This window comes from Schistocerca cancellata, chromosome 6, assembly GCF_023864275.1.
Source record: "Schistocerca cancellata isolate TAMUIC-IGC-003103 chromosome 6, iqSchCanc2.1, whole genome shotgun sequence".
Taxonomy (NCBI): Eukaryota; Metazoa; Arthropoda; class Insecta; order Orthoptera; family Acrididae; genus Schistocerca; species Schistocerca cancellata.
Window position 1 is genome coordinate 357,704,824 of NC_064631.1, and position 20,816 is coordinate 357,725,639.

The 20,816-nt window shown below is 43.6% G+C and overlaps 1 protein-coding gene across 3 annotated transcripts in view; it reads left to right on the forward strand.

Annotated features, from left to right (window-relative positions):
- LOC126191410 (hemicentin-2-like) overlaps positions 1-20,816 on the forward strand; it is a 1,933,978-nt gene that overhangs the window by 1,388,204 nt on the left and 524,958 nt on the right. For all 3 annotated transcript variants that reach the window (XM_049932279.1, XM_049932278.1, XM_049932280.1), the window contains one exon: positions 11,083-11,261. In XM_049932279.1, the coding sequence (XP_049788236.1) occupies positions 11,083-11,261 (179 nt within the window). The remainder of the gene's footprint in view (positions 1-11,082; positions 11,262-20,816) is intronic.

A 20,816-nucleotide genomic window follows, 5' to 3' on the forward strand; every position in this document is an offset into this window, starting at 1 on the left:
TTAGATTCACCAGATCAGTAACAACAAAATAAACACAAATCCTGGTTTACTTTAACCTCGTACAGTTTCGCGATGGCTTCATATTAGTGAAGTTGCTAAATTTCAGGCAAAATATTTTATTAGCCGTAAATCCGTAATTAAACAGTTGCAGACCTATGTTTATGTGAACTATTTTCTTTAGTTTCACTTGTAGAATAACATATTAAAATATTTGCATATCTTCGGGAATCACCCTGTACAGTCCGTAACGTATCTTGTCATCTTGTAAACTCAGTATCTCTAGGAAATCCAAAAGAAGGAAGATGCTGGGTAAGTGATACAGAAACGACTTAAGTTTTTCCAGGAATGTCTCTGTATACTCATGTCATAGAGGCTTGGCTGCGGTGTAGTTTGTGCCATCTGTAGCTAAGAATTAAATCTAATGACTGTCGGCTGGTGTGGAGTTTCGCCGAGTCTGCCAGGGGACGAGGAAGTGAACACACAACAAGCTGGAGAGCGTTGTGGACGAACAGTCTGTAGACTGCGGTCACAGAGGTGCAAATGCCGATTGTAGAGGGCACTTCTGAGATACAGGCGACGAGCGGAGGCTGATTGTCGACACTCCTTGCTGCCGTGTGTGAAGTTTAGTGTCCGGATGGATGTTGTAGAGCTACTGGCAAGAAGCGCACGCTGTCTGTTTTCTCGACGCCATGTGCAGAGTACAGTGCCCGGGCTGATGCTGCGGAACTAAAGGCGAGTGAAGACTCTCTGCCCTTCATGTTATCGATGCCGTATAAGGAGTATAACACACGGATAGATGCTAGGCCCAATAAGTTCCCGTAAGTGGGGGTACAAAAGTGAAGGGTATATGTTAGCATGGTGCTTGACTGTGGTCACTAGAGGTTAGATAGCCGCCGCTTCAGTAATAGCTGTTATGAAGTTATTGTTCTGGTAGAGGCTGTTTAGTCTGTTTTCCTCTTTGCTGCTGTATAATGCTGCAGCAGTGTGATGTGCACATGAAGTGTGATTTGTCAGTGTTCGAGTGACGTTATTTTACACTCACTGTCATTAATGAGTTTTGTTGGGCATTGCTTCACAAACAGTGTGGGTGGTTATCATACGTGTGACGTTTTTTAAGCTGACATTGTCTTTTGGTTTGGCGTAGGCCTTTGATTTGTGTCTTTTATGTTTGTTTATGTCACGCATAGCATCAGTTTACTGTTGTTTGCTACCAGGAGCTCGTGTCACGTCAAACAGCAAATGTTAGTGCGTTTGTTTCTAGTATAGAGGAGGACTTTGTCTTTAATGCCAAGATTCTTCTCGTTCGTATCATATGTAAAATTAGTATTAAGTTTGGCAATTATTATTTACAGTGCTATAGCTGTGCGTGTTGTAAGTAATGTAAAGCACCCTCATGTTCGATAGGAAGTTTAGATTACGAAGGTTGCCACCATTTGCTGCATTTGAATATTTATTGCTCTGGTAACGCTGGGATTGTGTGGCAGGTGGTGGAATGTACCACGGTCCAGTCACATTAATATGACCACCACCTGTGTGAACGTGCAGTTACCAACCACAGACGGCAGATGGCAGCACTACCAGTGGGGGGGGGGGAGGGGGGGGGGGTATATAAGGTGTGTCGCGGCGACGCGGGAATCAGTGGAGTCGTCGTGATGCGGAAACGCGGCAGTTTATCTGATGTCCAAAAGGGCATTATCTTTAGCGTTCCGGCCAAGGGTGGAACTATTTACGAAACAGCTAAGTTTCTAAATTGGTCGCACGCCGCGGATGGCTAAATGGCGATATCCAAAACTGGCACCAAGGTAACTGTGATGCACCGCGTCCACAGATGATAGGGGAGAATGACAGACGCGGAGATGTGTATGGGCGAATAGACTTGTAATTGTTGAGCAACTGACCGTCCACACGAATCATTCGCCTTCAACAGGATATCCTCAACGCCAGTTCAGCGAACGTTGCTCCACATGGGCCTCCGCAGCAGCCGCCTCGTTCATGCACACATGCTGACATGTTGATCGGCGACGAAGTCTGGAATTTGCACACCAGTACCGCAACTCGACGTCCACTGATTGTCGACAGGTCGCCTTTTCAGGTGAATCATGTTTTACGCTCTACCGGGCAGATGGTCTTTGCTGTGGACAACGTGAAACATCTGAAAGTAATCACCCCGCAACAATCTTCGGAAAGGTACAGGCCGAAGGGCTGTTCTCGTCGTGGAACCTGAACCGAGAAACCTAGTGCAGCCCGATACGGCACTGGAGTCGGCATTCCCCCACATCATGTCGGTATCTTCCAGAAGATCTCTTCCTACACGTCTCGCAGCGGTCCGCGACGGAGAGGTGGTCATTCAGGCTTTTGAGAAGTGGTCACATTAATGTGAATCGTCAGTGTATATGACAGATACTGATCTGAGGCTGAGAACATTTCAAGGTATTAAGGTCTAGTGTGCTTGTTGCAGTAAGGCTATGTGAAGGGTTTAGTATAAGGTAAGTCAATTGATACGTGTTCGTTATGTATGTTTTTAGAATTGTGTGTTTGTGTGTCAAAGACTGGTTTTAAGAGAAATCGGGAATCAGCTTGTAAATGTTTTTAGTGACTTGCTGACCGAAAGTAACTTTTTTACTGGCATATGTAATGAAAAACAAGTGATTATTAAACTGTGTAATGATCAACGATTGTATAGTTGTTCTACGCTGTATAATAAACTGATTGGCTGTTCATCAGTGAATGATGACTTGAAATCTATGCCGAGGAAATACACCAGGTCGCTTCATTCCACACGCCCACGCTTCTCCTATATCACTACTACGAATTCTCTAATATGTTCCGTAAGTGTGTAATTCCGTAGTAATTACTGTTTAAATAGAACTTCCATTCTTGAGTAGGCTTAATGGTGATTCCTATGCATGAAGTAGAAGCAAATTTGTTTGTGCGGCTCGACACATCCTTACTACTTTGAATTGCAGTCTAGTTGGGAGAGATTGCTTTAAATGGGCGACCCACAATACTACCATAGTCTAGGTCAGAACGAACGGTGATTCGATACAGTTCTCTCCTGGGTCTGCTCCCCATATCAGGCCTTTGATACCTCGTTGGAAGTGGTTCAAATGGCTCTGAGTACTATGCGACTTAACTTCTGAGGTCATCAGTCGCCTAGAAATTAGAACTAATTAAACCTAACTAACCTAAGGATATCATACACATCCATGCCCGAGGCAGGATTCGAACCTGCGACCGAAGCGGTCGCTCGGCTCCAGATTGTAGCGCGTAGAACCGCACGGCCACTCCGGCCGGCCGTTGTAAGTGTTCCGGGCTTAAGTTAAGCGCCGGCATGCCGATCAGGAACGTTAGAGAAGAGAAGGCCGTGAAGAAGACGTCAGCCAACTGCACGCGGACCGAGCCCTCTCTGGGACGACCACCCGACGGCAGCGCCCTTGACATGAAGACATAAGAGCCGCGCCGTCTGGCCGCGGCCCAGTTGAAGACTAGCCGTTCCACGAGCTCTGTGACAGCGACTTAGCAACTGTGTTATTTCACTTGTGTTAGGCATTGTTTATACTGATGAGATTTCTTATTTAGTCTGTCGCCCATTTAGTCTGTCACATCATTGTAAATTCATTATCTTACTGTAATGAAAATTCATTAATACGATTTGCTTGGATTTTTGTCTAGCGATCCGAGAAAGGAGGTTTCCTAGGCACCCCATATTTGACGATTAGGCAGGACACAACAGTAGATTTATAGCACATTTTCATTTATCTGGTAAAATATTAATGTGCACTGTCCATGTCAGTTTATTATCTATGGTTAAACTGAAGTACTTCGTTACCTTTATGTTAGCACCGTGTGTGATCACACGCTGGTGTGACTAAGTCGGGGACCCCGTCGTCGGGAGTATATCAATAATTCTGTTTTGCTCTCGGATATTTGAAATTCAGTCTATATCAACCATATTTGCAGATTGTGCAGTACCTAGCTGCGAGACGTTGTGCAGTTAATACAAGTCATATCCCGTGGAAGAAATCTCCAGAAAAACGAACAGAAACCATTCGATTTCTTTACATGGATATCACTTGTACATTTATAAAATCGTTTTTCTTCAGTCATCAGTGTTTTGACTGGTTTAATGAGGCCCGCCACGAATTCCTTTCCTGTGCCAAACATTTCATCTCAGAGGAGTACTTGTAATATAGGTCCTCAACTATTTGCTCGATGTATACCAGTTGCATGGGGGCTTATTTAAATATTAATGAAAAAATGCAAATATTTTTTAGTAGCTGTCTGTCCGATTACGCAGTCTCTCGTAAACGGCTGGCCCTGACTAGTATTTGTACGCAATCTGACTGCATGGAACAACAACAAAGAATGAAATGAAAATTTTCGTTAATACAATTAATTAATTAAGTCCCCAGCAACTATAAAACCTACGAAACCAACAAAGCATAAGTGTAGCTGTTCTGTATGTGGTAGTATGACTCAACGCACATCTGGCACGGTTCTTCTTCAACAAGACAAGAATTTTTAAATACCAATTATACTGACGTGATAAAAGAAAATTAGAAATACTATAATTTTGCAAGAAAACCAAAATTACACTCTAATAGAAGAACACAATCCTTCTTTCCACGAACAATACGAGACTGGAATAGAAGGGAGAACCGATAGAGGTACTCAAGGTACCCTCCGCCACACACCGTCAGGTGGCTTGCGGAGTATGGATGTAGATGTAGATGTAGATGTAGATGCTTTGTTGACTGAACCTGTAATGACACATTATTCAGGTCACTCAAAGAATAAAAGAATAAAAGAAAATACCTCCATATATATATTGACGAAATGCACTCTGACCATTACAATATCTCCATTAGAACAACATCTGCTATCTCTCCCATCAAACCACTGCATAAAACATGGAACAACACTCTCCACTACCACATCTCACTCTGACTTCACGACAAGCAGTGTCCACCACAACTTCTCGGTAAGAACTGCCTGTCGCTGCGTCTCAATAATCACTGCCAGTGGAGGCGGCGGAACAATACTCTCTGGCGCGTTTTCTGGCGCTGTGGCTCAGTGTAGCCACCTTCCACAGTGTTTGTCTTCCTCAACAGTTTTCGCCCTCTACAGCTCCCTCGAGAATCACTGAAGTTGTTCCCTAATGTCTTAACAGATGTATCATCCTGCCCCTTCTTCTTGTGAGTTTTTCCCGTACATTACTTTCCTCGTCGATTCTGCGGAGCTGATTGTGTAACAATACTCGCACTTGTTGGCTCTTGTAATTTTCGGAATTGAGAGGTTGATGCTTTTCCGAAAGTCAGATGATATATTGCCACACTCACACATCCTACACACAAACGTGAATAGTCGTTTTGTTACCACCTTCCCTAATGATTTTAGAAATTCTGATGGAATGGTATCTATCCATTCTTCCTTATTCGATCTTAAGACTTAGAAAGCTCTTTTAAATTTTGACTCTCAAAATGGATTCCCAATCGCTTTCTTATAGACTATTGTTTTTCTTCTATCACATCATCAGGCAACTCTTCGCCATCATAGACGCCTTCAGTATATCGTACTCTTTCACTTACTCGCTCTCACCTCTGCATTTAACAGGGGAAGTCTCATTACCACCCTTGACTATTATTTCACCGAATGTTGCTTTTGCTTCCCTATATGCTTTGTCCGTCCTTCCCACAATAATTTCTTTTACGATTTCTTCACATTTTTCTTGTAGTCATTTCGCCTTATCTTCTCTGGACTTCCTATTTATTTCATTTAGTAGCTTGTATTTCTGTATTCCTGAATATCCCTGAAAATATTCAGCTTCATTCTTCCATCGATCAACTGAAGTATTTCTTTTTACGCATAGTTTCTTTGCAGTTACCTTCTTTGTACGTATGTTTTTCTTTGCAACTTATGTCTTTGCCCTTTTGAGAAATTTACATTCCTCTTCAGCTGATCTTCCTACTGACCTGTTCAATCGCACTATCTGTGGCCTTAGAGAGACTTTTTGCGCGCTGATTCTGCCTGACTAGTCTCTTAGACTTCAATCTGGGTGCGCCTTACAATCTAGTTTCTGATCTCGGAATCTCTGCCGGACCATGATGTAGTCTAACTGAAATCTTTCCATGTCTTCCGGCCCTTTCGACGTATACTTTCCCTTGTGTGATTCTTGAACAGAGTATTAGTTATTACTAACTGAAATTTATTGCAGGACTCAGTTAGTCTTTCTCCTCTCTCATTACAAGTACCAAGCCCACATTCTCCCGTAACCATTCATTCTACTCCTTACCGTACAACCGCTTTCCAGTCACTCATGCCTATTAGATTTTTAACTCCCTTTATGCATTGAATTATCCGTTCAGGAACCTCATATACTTTGTCCATTCATCTTCGCCTGGCGATGTCGGTATGTATACCCGAACTATCGTCGGTGGTGATTTGTGTCGATTCTCATGAGAATAATCCTACCACTGAACTGTTCAAGTGACTCACTGTCTGCCGTACCTTTCTGTTCATAACTAATCCTACTCCAGTTATCCCATTTTCTGCTGCTGTTGATACTTACCTCATGCATATGACCAGAGATCCTTGTCTTCATTTCATTTAACTTCACTGGTCTAATTATATCTACATCGAGTCTTTGAATTTCCCTTTCCAAATTCTCTAGCTTCCCTTCCACGGTCAAACTTCTGACATACCACGCCCGACTCGTAGAACGTTATCCTTCACTGGTCTAATTATATCTACATCGAGTCTTTGAATTTCCCTTTCCAAATTCTCTAGCTTCCCTTCCACGGTCAAACTTCTGACATACCACGCCCGACTCGTAGAACGTTATCCTTTCATTGGTTATCCAGTCTTTTTCTCATGGTCACCTCCCCCTTGGCAGTCCCTTCCCAAAGATCTGAATAGGAGACTAGTCTGGAAGCTTTAGTCAATGAAGAGATCATCATGATACATTTTTCAGTTACAGCCCACATGTCCTGTAGATACACACTGCGTGCCTTTAATGCAGTGGTTTCTATTGCCTTCTGCATACTCATGCCGTTTATAATTGGTGATTTTTCCGCCTGAAGGGTCACTTTCTCACCCCAAGGCAAGAGAATGTCCTGAACCTATGACAAGGCCGTTGGCTAAATAAAGGTGACATCTTATGCCAGAAGTCTTCAGCCACCATTGCTGAAGATTTTTATTCAAAGCTTAAGCCGTAGTGGGGTTAGAACTCAGGACCGAAGACGTTTTGACTATATATTAACCACGCTACATCTTTCTTTAGTTCATTTTTGTTCGTTAGTGCTCGTTGCTTCTGGTCGGACGGACATTCCTTGACACCCATTCAAGTTCGTTGTTGTTTACACACTCAGCTTCTTCATTACAGAGGGCAGCTAACTCTCTGATCGAAGATGCTAAGCTACCGCGCCGTCTTACCTCTAGACCACGGATGCTTAGTTAAATAGTAAAGGTGCCAATCAGCACCCCTTAGGTAAACCAGTATATGACGTGCTGCATGGGTTTCGCAGCGTGGTAGGCTCCTTGCCGCAGAGCTGTCAGCGGTGGTTTCCTTAAGTATGATGTGCCGCCACGCTGATACATCAGACGCTGTTGAGATGGAAACAAAGTTTCCAAAACTAGCCTGCAAAAAAAGTTCAAGGAAACAGATTGTAGCTAATTGGTGAAGTCTTTTCCTCCACAAAATTTTAGGACCACTGGTTTGCTCGAGAGGGCCCTGTAACTGTCTTCTCATTCCTCAGACCTCAGTCCGCTGGACTTTTTTTTATGGCCAACATGATCGAGATCGCGTACACAATTCATGTCAGCGATGTACACAGACTACAGGTTCTCAACTGCAGAGCATGCCAGCACGTGCAAGAACTGATCAACATAAGAAAGTGTGTGATTCCTTACGCTGAAGACCAGAGGGATACATTGCCATCATTGGAAGTCACACAGAGCCTTTAAGATGAGTACGTTTCACGACCTCCTACGAATAATTGTTCAGCTCTCATAAAGTAATCGTTTTCAGGCCTATGTTTATAGTAGTTTTTCTCCTTGTTTCGGTGAGTACTACTGCCGTGTGATATATTTCTATTAAATTTTTCTTTATATATATCAAAGATCAACTGTAAGATCTCGATAGTTCTGTAATATTTTGCATCAGATCGAGTGCTCTCTATTCAACATAAACTAAATTTTAACATAGTAAAAGTTGGTTCTGAAGTTTCATACTGACACAGGGTCTCCTGCCATATATTTCTGTATGTATGTGAAGGATAATGTAGGGATTTTGATATAGTTTACGCTAATAGATCCACGAAGAAGTTTTGTGTACTCGTGTGCGGTATAATTTATGACCACTACGCCAAATAAGCGATTCTGTTTTAGATACTTCGTGATATTCGTGTGGAGCCTAGACAGGTCGCGAGTAACAACAGTTTTTGAGTGCAATACACAGTAATTATACATTCCATTAAACGATTTAAAAATTCGGTATCGGTTAGTGGCTAAACATTACGTAACAAATGATACAGTATGCCAAAGAAAAACTCTGAAGAATTTTTCAACATGATGCCAAAAAGTTGGTTAGCAAAACTCCCGACAGGGGTGCCACCGACCACTTTTCCTCTTTCGGGAAAAGTCGTCCAACTCAGTAAATGAATATGGCGAGACAGAGTGTCCACTGGAGTTATCGAACACGTCCGGGGGTCCGAGAAAGATGACGTGTTAATCATTAATTGGTCACGCCGAGAAAAGTTGAGGGATCACAATAACACTCTGTTCAAGCATTACAGACCTTTTGTAATGATTTTATTGTATGATTTTAGTCCTTGTATCCACATGTCAACGGGGTTCTGTCAACATATTATAAACACGAATTGTATAAGAACAGAACCGGAAATCAGATAAGGTCCTCTAATTCTGATATCAAGCATTAAATCCTGCCTAATATTGTGCTTTGCTCAACTTGAAATAGTACAAAAAAGAATTTGGCTCAAGTGCCATTTTGTACTCTGATGTATTGATTGTTGACATGGTAAGAGTGAACATCATAAAAGGAGCTGCCTGAGGTGAAATGATCAGCTACCGATAGAGTGAGGGAGCGACATCTGATGGTTGGTTTGGCAGCTACAGCAGTGAGATAGCGCTGTAGTCTAGTTTCTGTATAATGCTAGCAAAGTAGATGGTGACCATTTGGACTGCATTCTCTTTGTTTTTATGCATGTTGGGTGCTGATGATAGACAAATATTTTCAAAAGTTTTTGTTCATTACTCAAAGCTCAACATCATCTCACGTATCAGTGAAGCCTTGTACCTAAAACCCTGGACGAAAAATGACACCTAATCAGACACATACATCCACGGGTTTCGTTGATTTGAGTACTGCTTGATTGGGTTAGATTACATGCCAGGCAATAAACATAGATCTCAACCTCTCACAATGCCTGACATTTTTTAACATCTTTAGCTTGGATGTTCAAAAAGTCTCTCCACAGTGCCGTATGATTGTTAGCCTGGCTGAGTTACTTCCTTCAAGTGGACTCTCCCAACATTACACTGTTTCGTTTATTTCAGCCAGCGTTAGCAGTATCGTTGGTGTGTGTCATGACGTGTTGACGTGAACGTTTAAGTTCAGTTCCTTTGTTCATTTGTTTCGTTTTTGTCACTGTTAAAATGCTAACCATTGAAGTACGTGTGTTTCTAGTCGAACAAGTGTTCAAAGCTGGCGGAAAATACACAGTTTCAGTTCGTCAGACATTTAATTCAGTTTTCCAGGAGACAGCATTCCCACATCGTGATACTGTGCGAGATCTGATTAAAAAATTTCGAAGTACGCGTTCAAGGACAGCTGCACCGAGAAGTGGTCTTCCTAGCGTTTTGTCTGAGGATGAACCAGTCGATATTCCCGATAAAATGTCCATGAGTCCGAACAAGTCAGTAAGAAAACTCGCCCAGGAAATCGATGTTAGTGTCGGAACGGCCCACACAGCTGTAAGGAAAAAATTAGAACTTTTCCCATACAAAAATGATTGTTGTGCAACAATTGCAAACTACTGATCGTGGGAAGAGACTGCATTATTGTAAACGGTTCAAAAATTTCGTTCAACAAATTGGAAGGGATATTTTTAATGAAACGTTTTTCACTGATGAGGCGTGGTATGATTTATCCGGGTACATGAACTCGCAAAATTCTCCTGTATGGAGTACTGCAAATCCATTGTGTATTCATGAGGGACCACTTCATCCTGTGAAAATAGGAGTTTGGATTGCAATTTCTAGACGTCTGTTTGTAGGGTCCCATATTTTTCAACGAAACAATAAACGCACAACGATACTGCAGCGATATTCTGCACCCATTCACAGGAGAACTTGTGTAAAGAAAAATACTGAACGATTATTTTCAACAAGATGGTGCAACTACGCATAGAGCTCGCATTTGAATGTCACTGCTTGCTGATGTTTTTGGTGATCGCATAATTTCACAGGAACCTTGGCCTCTACGATCGCCTGACCTAACACCACCTGAATTTTTCTTATGGGGTGCTGCGAAAGCAACTGTCTATAAAATTCGTCCAAATCCATCGATGAATTGAAAACTGCAATATCCACTTTCATTGCTTCTGTTACAGCAGAAATGTTACAGCTTGTGTTTGGAAACATGATTAGATGAATTGAATTGTGTATTCAACACAGGGGTGATACTTTCAACATTTAACGTGAAAATTTTTAAGTAAAAATGAATATTCAATAGGCCGGCCGGTGTGGCCAAGCGGTTCTAGGCGCTTCAGTCAGGAACCGCGCGACTGCTACGGTCCCAGGTTCGAATCCTGCCTCGGGCATGGATGTGTGTGATGCCTTTAGGTTAGTTGGGTTTACGTAGTTCTAAGTTCTAGAGGACTGATGACCTCAGATGTTAAGTCCCACAGTGCTCAGAGCCATTTGAACCCATTTGAATATTCAGTAAATTAATAACTGGTATTTCACTGAGTTTCATTTCGGTATATTCACTGCGGCATGTGGCGCCCGCGGAGCGACTTTTTGAACACTTTTGGACACAGGTGACGGAGAGCTTTGGTGTTGCAGGGAGGCGAGAGATGCCACACCGGCACTCTGAGTGGCAGCAGCTGTGGTACTCCAACTTCGAGGAGTTCCAGCGGCTGACGGAGCCCACGTTCGACAACAACACCGTCAGCAACGTGACGGTGCAGCTGGGCGGCACCGCCTTCCTGCACTGCCGCGTGCGCAACCTGGGCGAGCGCACGGTGAGTAAACAGCCAGTAGCATGTAGACCAGCGACAGCGCCGGCACCCGCAACCGACGCGCCAACTTTTTTCACACCGGCGTGACGTATATGTCCCCCATATTCGCGACTGCTTCACAGTAGTGCCGAGATGTGTGCAGCCCCACATCAGACTGCCACTGTGCTATGTGACCTGTTCGAGATACTAGTTTTCCTCTTTAAAGCATTAACTTTAGCTCCATTTGTGCTGATGGAGAATCTGCGTTCTGTCTGGGATGGCCTGCTCAGTCCCCAAACGAAAGTAATAGGTCGTTTTCGTTTACTGACTCCAGCGTATTTAATTCAGTGTAAAATCCTAAATACACTGCATAACAAAAGCAGTGGCACCCCTAGACTTTAGCGTAGGATGTCAATTTAACTTCGTTCGCGTATGTAAATCATTAATGTTGTAATTCTCAGTGACAGGCAGAACGACCAGCAACGTGCAGTAGTGTTGTTTTTGTTACTGTTGTTACCAGGCATGGCAGAGTGTCAACAGCGTCGTAAGTTGAATGAACATTGAGAAGAACAAGGAGATACCGTGTACTCGTGAGAGACAGCAGGGTTTGAAAGTGCCGTCATATTGGGTCTCCATCAGGCTGACTTGTTGATTAGTCCAGTATCCAGATTAATGAGGCATTCTGATGTGACAGTTGCCTGGTATTGTACCGGACGGGAATGTCGGAGCAGGGATACTTGTCTGACCACCACAAGGAAGGAGTGTCCTATTGTGCATCAAGCGCAATGTCATCTCTTCACTTATGCGCTTGTCATGCGATTAAAAGCAATGGACTCCTAACACCATTCAGTGTCTTCCAGCACCATTAGGCGGACACCAGCAGCAGCCGAGCTAGGAAATTACCGTCCCTTTCGTAGGTTGCCGTCACACAACAACACAAACGGCAGCATTTGGTGTGCGTTTACAATGAGTCGTGGTCCTTCACTACACAGGATGACCGTTGTCAGCGAGTATGGTGGCTACCCGTGGAAAGGTGCCATTCTTCCGAAATTTGGAATAAGCATAGTTGTGGTGTGGGGAGCCATCGGGTATCACTTCTGGTCAAGGCCAGTAGTTCTTTAATGAATTCTTACGACATAACGGTAAGACAACGTCACGGACATTCTCGGTTCGCACGTATTGCCTTTCATGGGAGTGTATCATCGTGCCATTTTTCAACAGGACAACACTCGTCTACGCATGGCACGTGTCTGTATGTACTGTCTGTGTCAGTCTGAGGCCAGGAACATTTTCACATCTCTCCTGAATAGAAATACCTAAAGGATGTGCTCGGACGGGAAATTCGTCCAGTTGCAATGTCTGGGATGTCACAGACCAATTGAAATTGTTGCTACCCAACTTGGCTCAGAAGACGATACAACGTCTTTATTATACCCTTCCCAGTCAAATTAGTACATGCATCTAGGCCAGAGAGGGTGAAATGTCTTAACGATGTTCTCATACTGCCAAGTTCTTTGTAAAGTTGGTTCGTTTTTGCAGTCGTTGAAAGAACATCACGTACGTACTTAACTCTTGAAGCTTCAATCGTTTCCTGCTCCTCCTGTCATTGTTTCACTTGTTGCATAGTGTATCTAATGTGGTACCAAAATACACGTATTCAGGCTTCTGAGAAATCATGGATGGGGATTCGAATCGTGCTTGTGATATTATTATGTAGCAACTACTTACGTTAATAATTTACGTTGACCTTAAAGAGAATTATTTATTTCTTTAGCCTATGACGCTCTCAATCACAAGTTGAAATGGTTCAAATGGCTCTAAGCACAATGGGACTTAACACCTGCGGTCATCAGTCCCCTAGACTTAGAACTACCTAAACTTAACTAACCTAAGGACATCACACACATCCATTCCCGAAGCAGGATTCGAAACTGCGACCGTAGCAGCGGCGCGGTTCCGGACTGAAGCGCCTACAACCGCTCGGCCACAATCAGAAGTACATTAACTGTAGTGAACTAAGCAAGCATTAAAAACCAGATAAATAAAAAAAGTGGAAAAGCTTAACGATAAATGTACTGGTACTCAGATCAATACCTTTAGAGCAGTCTTCTTTGTGGCACCGTCTGCGCCATCTCACTGTAATCGTAACTTGAAGAGTCTCCTCGAGCTGTAGAGAGAGCAGCTGTTCTCACCCACATCTGATTCTATTTCGCCTGAGCGAGATGAGTCGAAAATTACTGAAGCCCAGGATCTTGACAGTTGTATTGTCGACTCATAAGAATCCAAAAAATGGTTCAAATGTGTCTGAGCACTATGGGACTTAACAGCTATGGTCATCAGTCCCCTAGAACTTAGAACTACTTAAACCTAACTAACCTAAGGACAGCACACAACACCCAGCCATCACGAGGCAGAGAAAATCCCTGACCCCGCCGGGAATCGAACCCGGGAACCCGGGCGTGGGAAGCGAGAACGCTACCGCACGACCACGAGATGCGGGCATAAGAATCCGTGCTGCGGTAGAACGCTCAGACATCCTGACATCTACAGGATGCAAATCGATCATGTTGCTCAATAAGATTGTGTTGTATTTATTACTGTCAGTCTTGATCTCATATGCTGTACAGTTCACACTGTTTGGTTTCGTCTTACCGCGATAATCAGGTATATTACAAAATAGAAAAGAAAAACGCTTGTGTGACAAAAATAAGCTCAACTCGATAAGTGCTAAACGTACAGAAATTCTAGGAACACATAAAGAATATAACACGGCTAGTAGTCACACATACCACTAAATGTATTCAAATACAACTATTAACGTCAAACTATCTGTACACAGGTATATGAGAAGTTCAGATGATGTTCTGGAGGCGTCCTATAGACATTCAAGCCCTTAGATGTCTCTAATCCTGGGGCATATAAATGATCATGATGATGAATGTAATGTCTTAAAACAGAATGTGAATGGCTATTAATGAAAGGAATTACATAAGGCAAAATATATGTGTAGTGGACTGACAAGACAGCCAGTCCACAGTGACAGGTAACCGAAAGGCACGCGTTTACACACGCCGGCTGGCGTTAGGTCTGAAACAGGATACGTAATGAATGCTATAAAGAAAAGTACGTAGCTGCTGGAATACTTAACTTTAATCCATCATTTGTATACAGCATTCTTGATGATACAAGTGAGACTCTCTATAGAAATGGTTAATGGCGCCTTGCTAGGTCGTAGCCATGGACTTAGCTGAAGGCTATTCTAACTATCTCTTGGCAAATGAGAGAAAGGCTTCGTCAGTGTAGTCGTTATCAAAGCCGTCCGTACAACTGGGGCGAGTGCTAGTCAGTCTCTCAAGACCTGCCGTGTGGTGGCGCTCGGTCTGCAATTACTGACAGTGGCGACACGCGGGTCCGACATGTACTAATGGACCGCGGCCGATTTAAATCTACCACCTAGCAAGTGTGGTGTCTGGCGGTGACACCACAATATGTCTCGCCACGATACATAAAATGAAACACAATATATATAAATAAATTTAGTATGTCCCAAAAAAGGTATAAATTGTAATGTGAAAGTAGGCTGCTTATGTTTTCTTATTGGCAACGTTACGTAGCGCTCTGTATGAAAATCACTGGCTATGTAAGTAGGCAGTTTATGTTTTCTTTTTGGCAATGTTACGTAGCGCTCTGTATGAAAATCACTGGCTGTGCTCTGTGCAGTCTGTGGCTAGTTTGCATTGTTGTCTGCCATTGTAGTGTTGGGCAGCGGCAGCTGGATGTGAACAGCGCGTAGCGTTGCGCAGTTGGAGGTGAGCCGCCAGCAGTGGTGGATGATGTCATGAACTGCTATATATATTATGACTATTAAGGTAAATACATTGTTTGTTCTCTGCAAAAATCTTTCATTTGCTAACTATCCCTATCAGTAGTTAGTGCCTTCCGTAGTTTGAATCTTTTATTTAGCTGGCAGTAGTGGCGCTCGCTGTATTGCAGTAGTTCGAGTAATGAAGATTTTTGTGAGGTAAGTGATTTGTGAAAGGTATAGGTTAATGTTAGTCAGGGCCATTCTTTTGTAGGGATTTTTGAAAGTCAGATTGCGTTGCGCTAAAAATATTGTGTGTCAGTTTAAGCACAGTCTTGTATAAATTGTTCAAAGAGGCGTTTCAAATGAAGTGTCTGTTAATAGAAACGTTCTAGCATGAAAAAGTAAATTACGCAACACTGTGAAAGATCTTATATTTAAGATCTATTAATTAATAGAAAACCATTAAGCATAATGAAGCAAATAAAACACGACCCTTTGTGAAAGATGGTTAACGAATCAATAAGGTTCAATGGTCGATAGCGCATTCAGGGGGAAACCAGATGGCACCGCTTCGCAGCCTCTCTGTACGGTGTTTTGGTTTCCTTGTTGCGGTGCTCTTGCAAGGAGGTCAGGTCTTCGCGCTGCCTGCGGCCCCTGCACAGGACAGCAAGCCGCGCCTCTACGGCGAGGAACTATCGAATAAAAACGTCCCGATATCCAGACTGAAGTGATCACTGAGATTTTTTTGCCAAGTTCAGGAGTCGAACTCAGGTCTCATGCTCACTAGATGTGTGTGATAACCACTACATCAACATGGCAGAGTGACTTTGTACAGCCACACGGGGTACCCTCACACGCCTCCCACCTCAGTCCAAATTTCCATTCACGCCTCAGTCCACCTGATATTTCCCTAAACTCGAATAGCGTTGCAGAGACTCGAACTGCATTAGAGTAACACCTCATCATCGAACGAGACGAATGATCTTGCCTGAAACCTAAGCATAGGAGCTCCAATGAAGTGAAACAGTAAGGTTCATTAAGTAATAACCCCGTTTGCTGTACTTACTTTTGTAACATAAGTGGTTTTTTTTCTGTTTTGTAACAGACCTGATGGTGGCAGTAAGCTGGAAACGGTCATTGTGGATTGTGTACCCTTTGCGATCAAGTCATAAAGCGCCAGACATGATCGCTGACTTGTTTACACACTTTATGTTTTTCGGCTGATGTGATTATATTATGTAAGGGAAGAGACTGAGTCTTCCGCAATCTTGTGCATAACCAAACAAGACCTTGCTGTCTTCTTGCTTGAGGTGGAGTGATCTTATGTAGAAACTAGAGCACTGAACAGGCAAAGTCAGAAGTCTGCCATTGGAATGCTCAGGATGTGAGGAAGCGAAAATCAGTGAGGAATTATTGAGCCATATGACTAAACAATACTCAGCTGATGCATAAAGTAAGGCTAGGGCTGTTGTTTTGTAATATGCTGTCACACTACCTCCGGATTGTACTTCGATGAGATGGAATCTGCATGTTCTGTCTTCAATGTATTTGGCTACACTGGGTGGTTGTAATTAGGCTGACAGTCTTAAGAGTACTGCAGCGGGACTTGTATACGTCGCAGGACGCTGAACCATCGTAGATACGTTCGTCAATCGGTGCACTCGCAGAGTATGCGTGAAATGTAATAGCTCCTCTTCTGCCACCAGGCGACAATATGGCGCCGTGAGCAATGAAATGGTCCCAGTTTTGATGTCAGTATGCTATTTGTCACTTTGCAACTCGTGTTCATTTATTGCTGAAGTGACTGTTGGTGTAAAGGATTAAGAAGGTTCAAGTTCAATGTGTGAGATGCAGTGACTACAGAGAAGAAAGACAATGTATTACTGGTAAATTTGTTTTACCAAGAAGACAGCAGTAGCAGCGCAGCATTGTGGGAATATCAACGACAGAAATAGCTGCGAAGATGCCCCATATCAATAAATGGGGTAGATTATGATCAAGAAATCTGAAGAAACAGGTGAATCAGTTGGTGCAACCGACAGACACAGCGAGAGAGAGAGAGAGAGAGAGAGAGAGAGAGAGAGAGAGAGAGTAGCTATAATCGACCACAGAGCACATCCTTCAAATTCTGCAGCCCGCGCTCGAGATGTGTCATGGTAATTATCTCTCTCCTAGTGAACAGTTCAAAAGATTATGCAGCGCATTTTACACTGGTATCCTGAAAGGATATAGAATGTGCACGAAATGAAATCCCAAGGTAGGCTACAATGCCATGAATTTGCCCTCCTTTTCTTTTTTTTGCACTCATCGAAATGGTTGACATGTGCCTGGGAAATATTCTTTTTCTACTACGCCACATGTTGTGCAGGAACTTGCTGTGTACTCTTCTTATGTGACCTCTGTGGTGTAGTGTGGGTTCAGAAGTTCTTTCATTCTCGGACCGCTTTTCTTCGAGAATATGACATCTCGCAGGTCTGTTAAGTGTACAATGACATATGCACGTTATAAGGACCTCCTTGCACAACAGCGATCACAGCTTTGCAAGAACCCAGTTGTGTTCACACCACCATTTTCATGCAAGATAGGGCAGCAGTACATGTAGCTTGCTAGGTGGAAGATTCGCTTTGAGAAACCTTCAGTAACGGCTTCATCATCTCAATTTCAAGGCGTATGACCTTCCTCGTCCTCCGATCTAAATCCACGTGACTTCTGGTTGTACGGGTATCTGAAATATTGTGTCTTTCAGGAATGTATCTGGACTCTCTGCGATATGAAGGATAACATACGACGACATATCGCCCTGATTATACCGAATATGCAGGGAACAGCTGCCTGCAATTTCGTGTTATGGATTCAGCATATGGCTTGAGAACAGGTCTTAATAGAAGTTCCAGAGCCACAGTTATTATTTGTTTAATCGTTGCTCCTCTTTTCCATGACCCGCACCATGTTCTGATTGATCCCAGTGCCACATTTTCACTGGTGACAGAAAGTGGAGCTATTATTTTTTCAGCATACTCCGTGAGCGCACCGATTAATGAACAGACCAACGATATTCCATCGTCCTGCGATATTTACAATCCCCACTGCAACACTCGGAACCCAGCCAGTTTAATTATAACCATCCCGTAGCTTCCTCCTCACGAAATACTCGACTAACACAGACAAGGCTTTGGCCACTATGTCTTATGCCTCTGAGAAGGTGCAGTTAACTTACATCTACTACGGATATAACAGTCATGGTCTGACATCTGTTCGTACACCACAGAGCTTCACTAGGTATCCGCTTACTGAAGCTGATGACCCTTACTTGTCTCTGAGCTTTGAACTGACTTATCTAGCAAGTTGCAGTCTTACCTACAGTTTAACGTGGACTCCTAACCACGACGTGATTTGACAATTTTCACAGTAATAAAGCACTGATAAAGGTAAAAAAAGTGAAACAGGAAAAATCTTTCGATCGACTGGATGTCGAAGACAAGACAGTTGTACTCGTAGCTAGCTACCTACATTTATCCGTTAGCGATTAGACTCCACGAATAGTTGTTCATAACCTTACCAGTTTAAATGGTTCAAATGGCTCTGAGCACTATGGGACTTAACAGCTGAGGTCATCAGTCCCCTAGAACTTAGAACTACTTAAACCTAACTAACCTAAGGACATCACACACATCCATGCCCGAGGCAGGATTCGAACCTGCGACCGTAGCGGTCACGTCGTTCCAGACTGATGCGCCTAGAACTGCACGGCCACACCGGTCGCCTTACCAGTTTACGTAAGAGCTGTTTGGTATTATTAAAACTCACGGGTAATAAAGGCGTACTGTAGAAAGCTAACAATGTAACTGTAAATATTTATTTGCATTTTTAGTCATCTAATATGACAGATTTATGTTCTGTGGGATTTATAAAAATAGTGCTAGAACAGCAAATATTCTTCGTATAGAAAACTGTGTGTAATATCTTAGCTTTATTACGTTAGACATAAATTACACTAAATTCTGTGGTACATTAATCATAACATGAAAGTGAGATTACCGCTGACGACGGTTCCGGTCCGTCAGAGTGGTCTATATTCGGACTACGGGGGGTAGTTGTCGCGCCGTCACCGATAAAGCATATTTCAAGCGAACAGTCGGCGCTCGCCTCCGCTTCTGCTGACAGAAGCTCTCGATACTCTGTACACTCGTTTAATGCAGTTAAACGAGCGCAAACGCTACATAATTAGGTTATGCAAATATCACCACGCGGCCCGGTTATCAAGAGCCGAACATAAATTATTGAAACACGGGTAATGGGCGTGTGGGAAGAGGGGGGGTAGTCGAGCGGTGCCGGTACCCGAAAACTCGGCTCGACGACGAATCGATGGAATATTTCGCGTCATACCGGCACGGCGACTTACCATTCTTTTGTTCCTGGCGAGAGCCGTTGCCAGGAAAATTAAAAAAACGCGATGATAAAATTTGTGGACGACAAAAGCATAGCCGCGTCTTTTGGAGAGGGAACACAGGAGTAAAAAATAAAAAAAACTTAAAAAGGGAGGAGCAAAACGGAATGCAGCGCGAGTGGGCACGCGCAGAGGTCGTACGTTTGCCGAGTGACGCATATTTTAGTGGCGCGGCGGTATCGCCGCGGCCGGCGCCTTTTAGCGTTTTATTTTCGCCGTAACTCGCCGGCACCAGCGCGGCGCGCGCACGCCTGTTCGATGGGAGCGCCGGCCACCGGCGGCGGAGGGGCCTTTGAAGCTACCTGTTATGCTGTGCTTCGCGGGTTGCAACACGAGGAGGGGGAGCCGGCGGCGAGGGTGATGCTCGATATGGCACGGCCAGCAGACCGCGGCCGGCGGGCCTCCGCGGCACGCAGTCCACACAAAGGGACGGCTGGTCGTGCGTGCCCGCCATGTGGCCCTCTCACATATCGCACTAGTAACGCGCATCGAACCCGTAGCTGCGCGCCCTAATGAAGTGTCCAGAAGTGGTCAATTGTAATTTGAGTCAAATTACCGATACCAACAGCAGTGTTGTTCAACCGCCCATCATCTGTTGGTTGGTTGGTTGTGTTAAGGGAGGGAGGGGGGAGACCAGACAGCGAGGTCATCGGTCTAATCGGAAGGGGAAGGAAGTCGGCCGTGCCCTTTCAAAGGAACCATCCCTGCATTTGCCTTGAAGGATTTAGGGAAATCACGGAAAACCTAAATCAGGATGGCCGGACGCGGGATTGAACCGTCGTCCTCCCGAATGCGAGTCCAGTGTGCTAACTACTGTGCCACCTCGCTCGGTCATCATCTGTTGTCTTGAATTCCACGGATCAAGACCGCCAGGCACATGCAGTATATCCTGATTAAACGTAAGACTTCTTATAACATGATTCTCACTGTGTATGTAATGTAGAATATGCCTAGCTGGATGTAAGAGAGGACTTTATGGCAGTAACCACGCAACAATAAATGATTAAATAAATACGATACTTTGTGCACTGAAGATGCTAAGCAGTAAAAAAATGTAGTAAAGTCGAGTATTTGGTATTAAAAAATGGCCACGTGCGGGTAGGATTCCCGTACTGAGGGTTCAGTACAGACACAATTATTTATATTGACATTTCGTCCATTCCGGAAATAGAGAACCTCGGCTATTTTTGCCTGCTATGAATATTAATACTGGCAAGATAACCGTCCCAGAGATCCCAACACTTTCGAGACTGTTTTAATTTCAAGTTTGAATGCACATAAGAAATGACCAAAGAAATAATTTTTCGCGTTATATAATTATAAACTA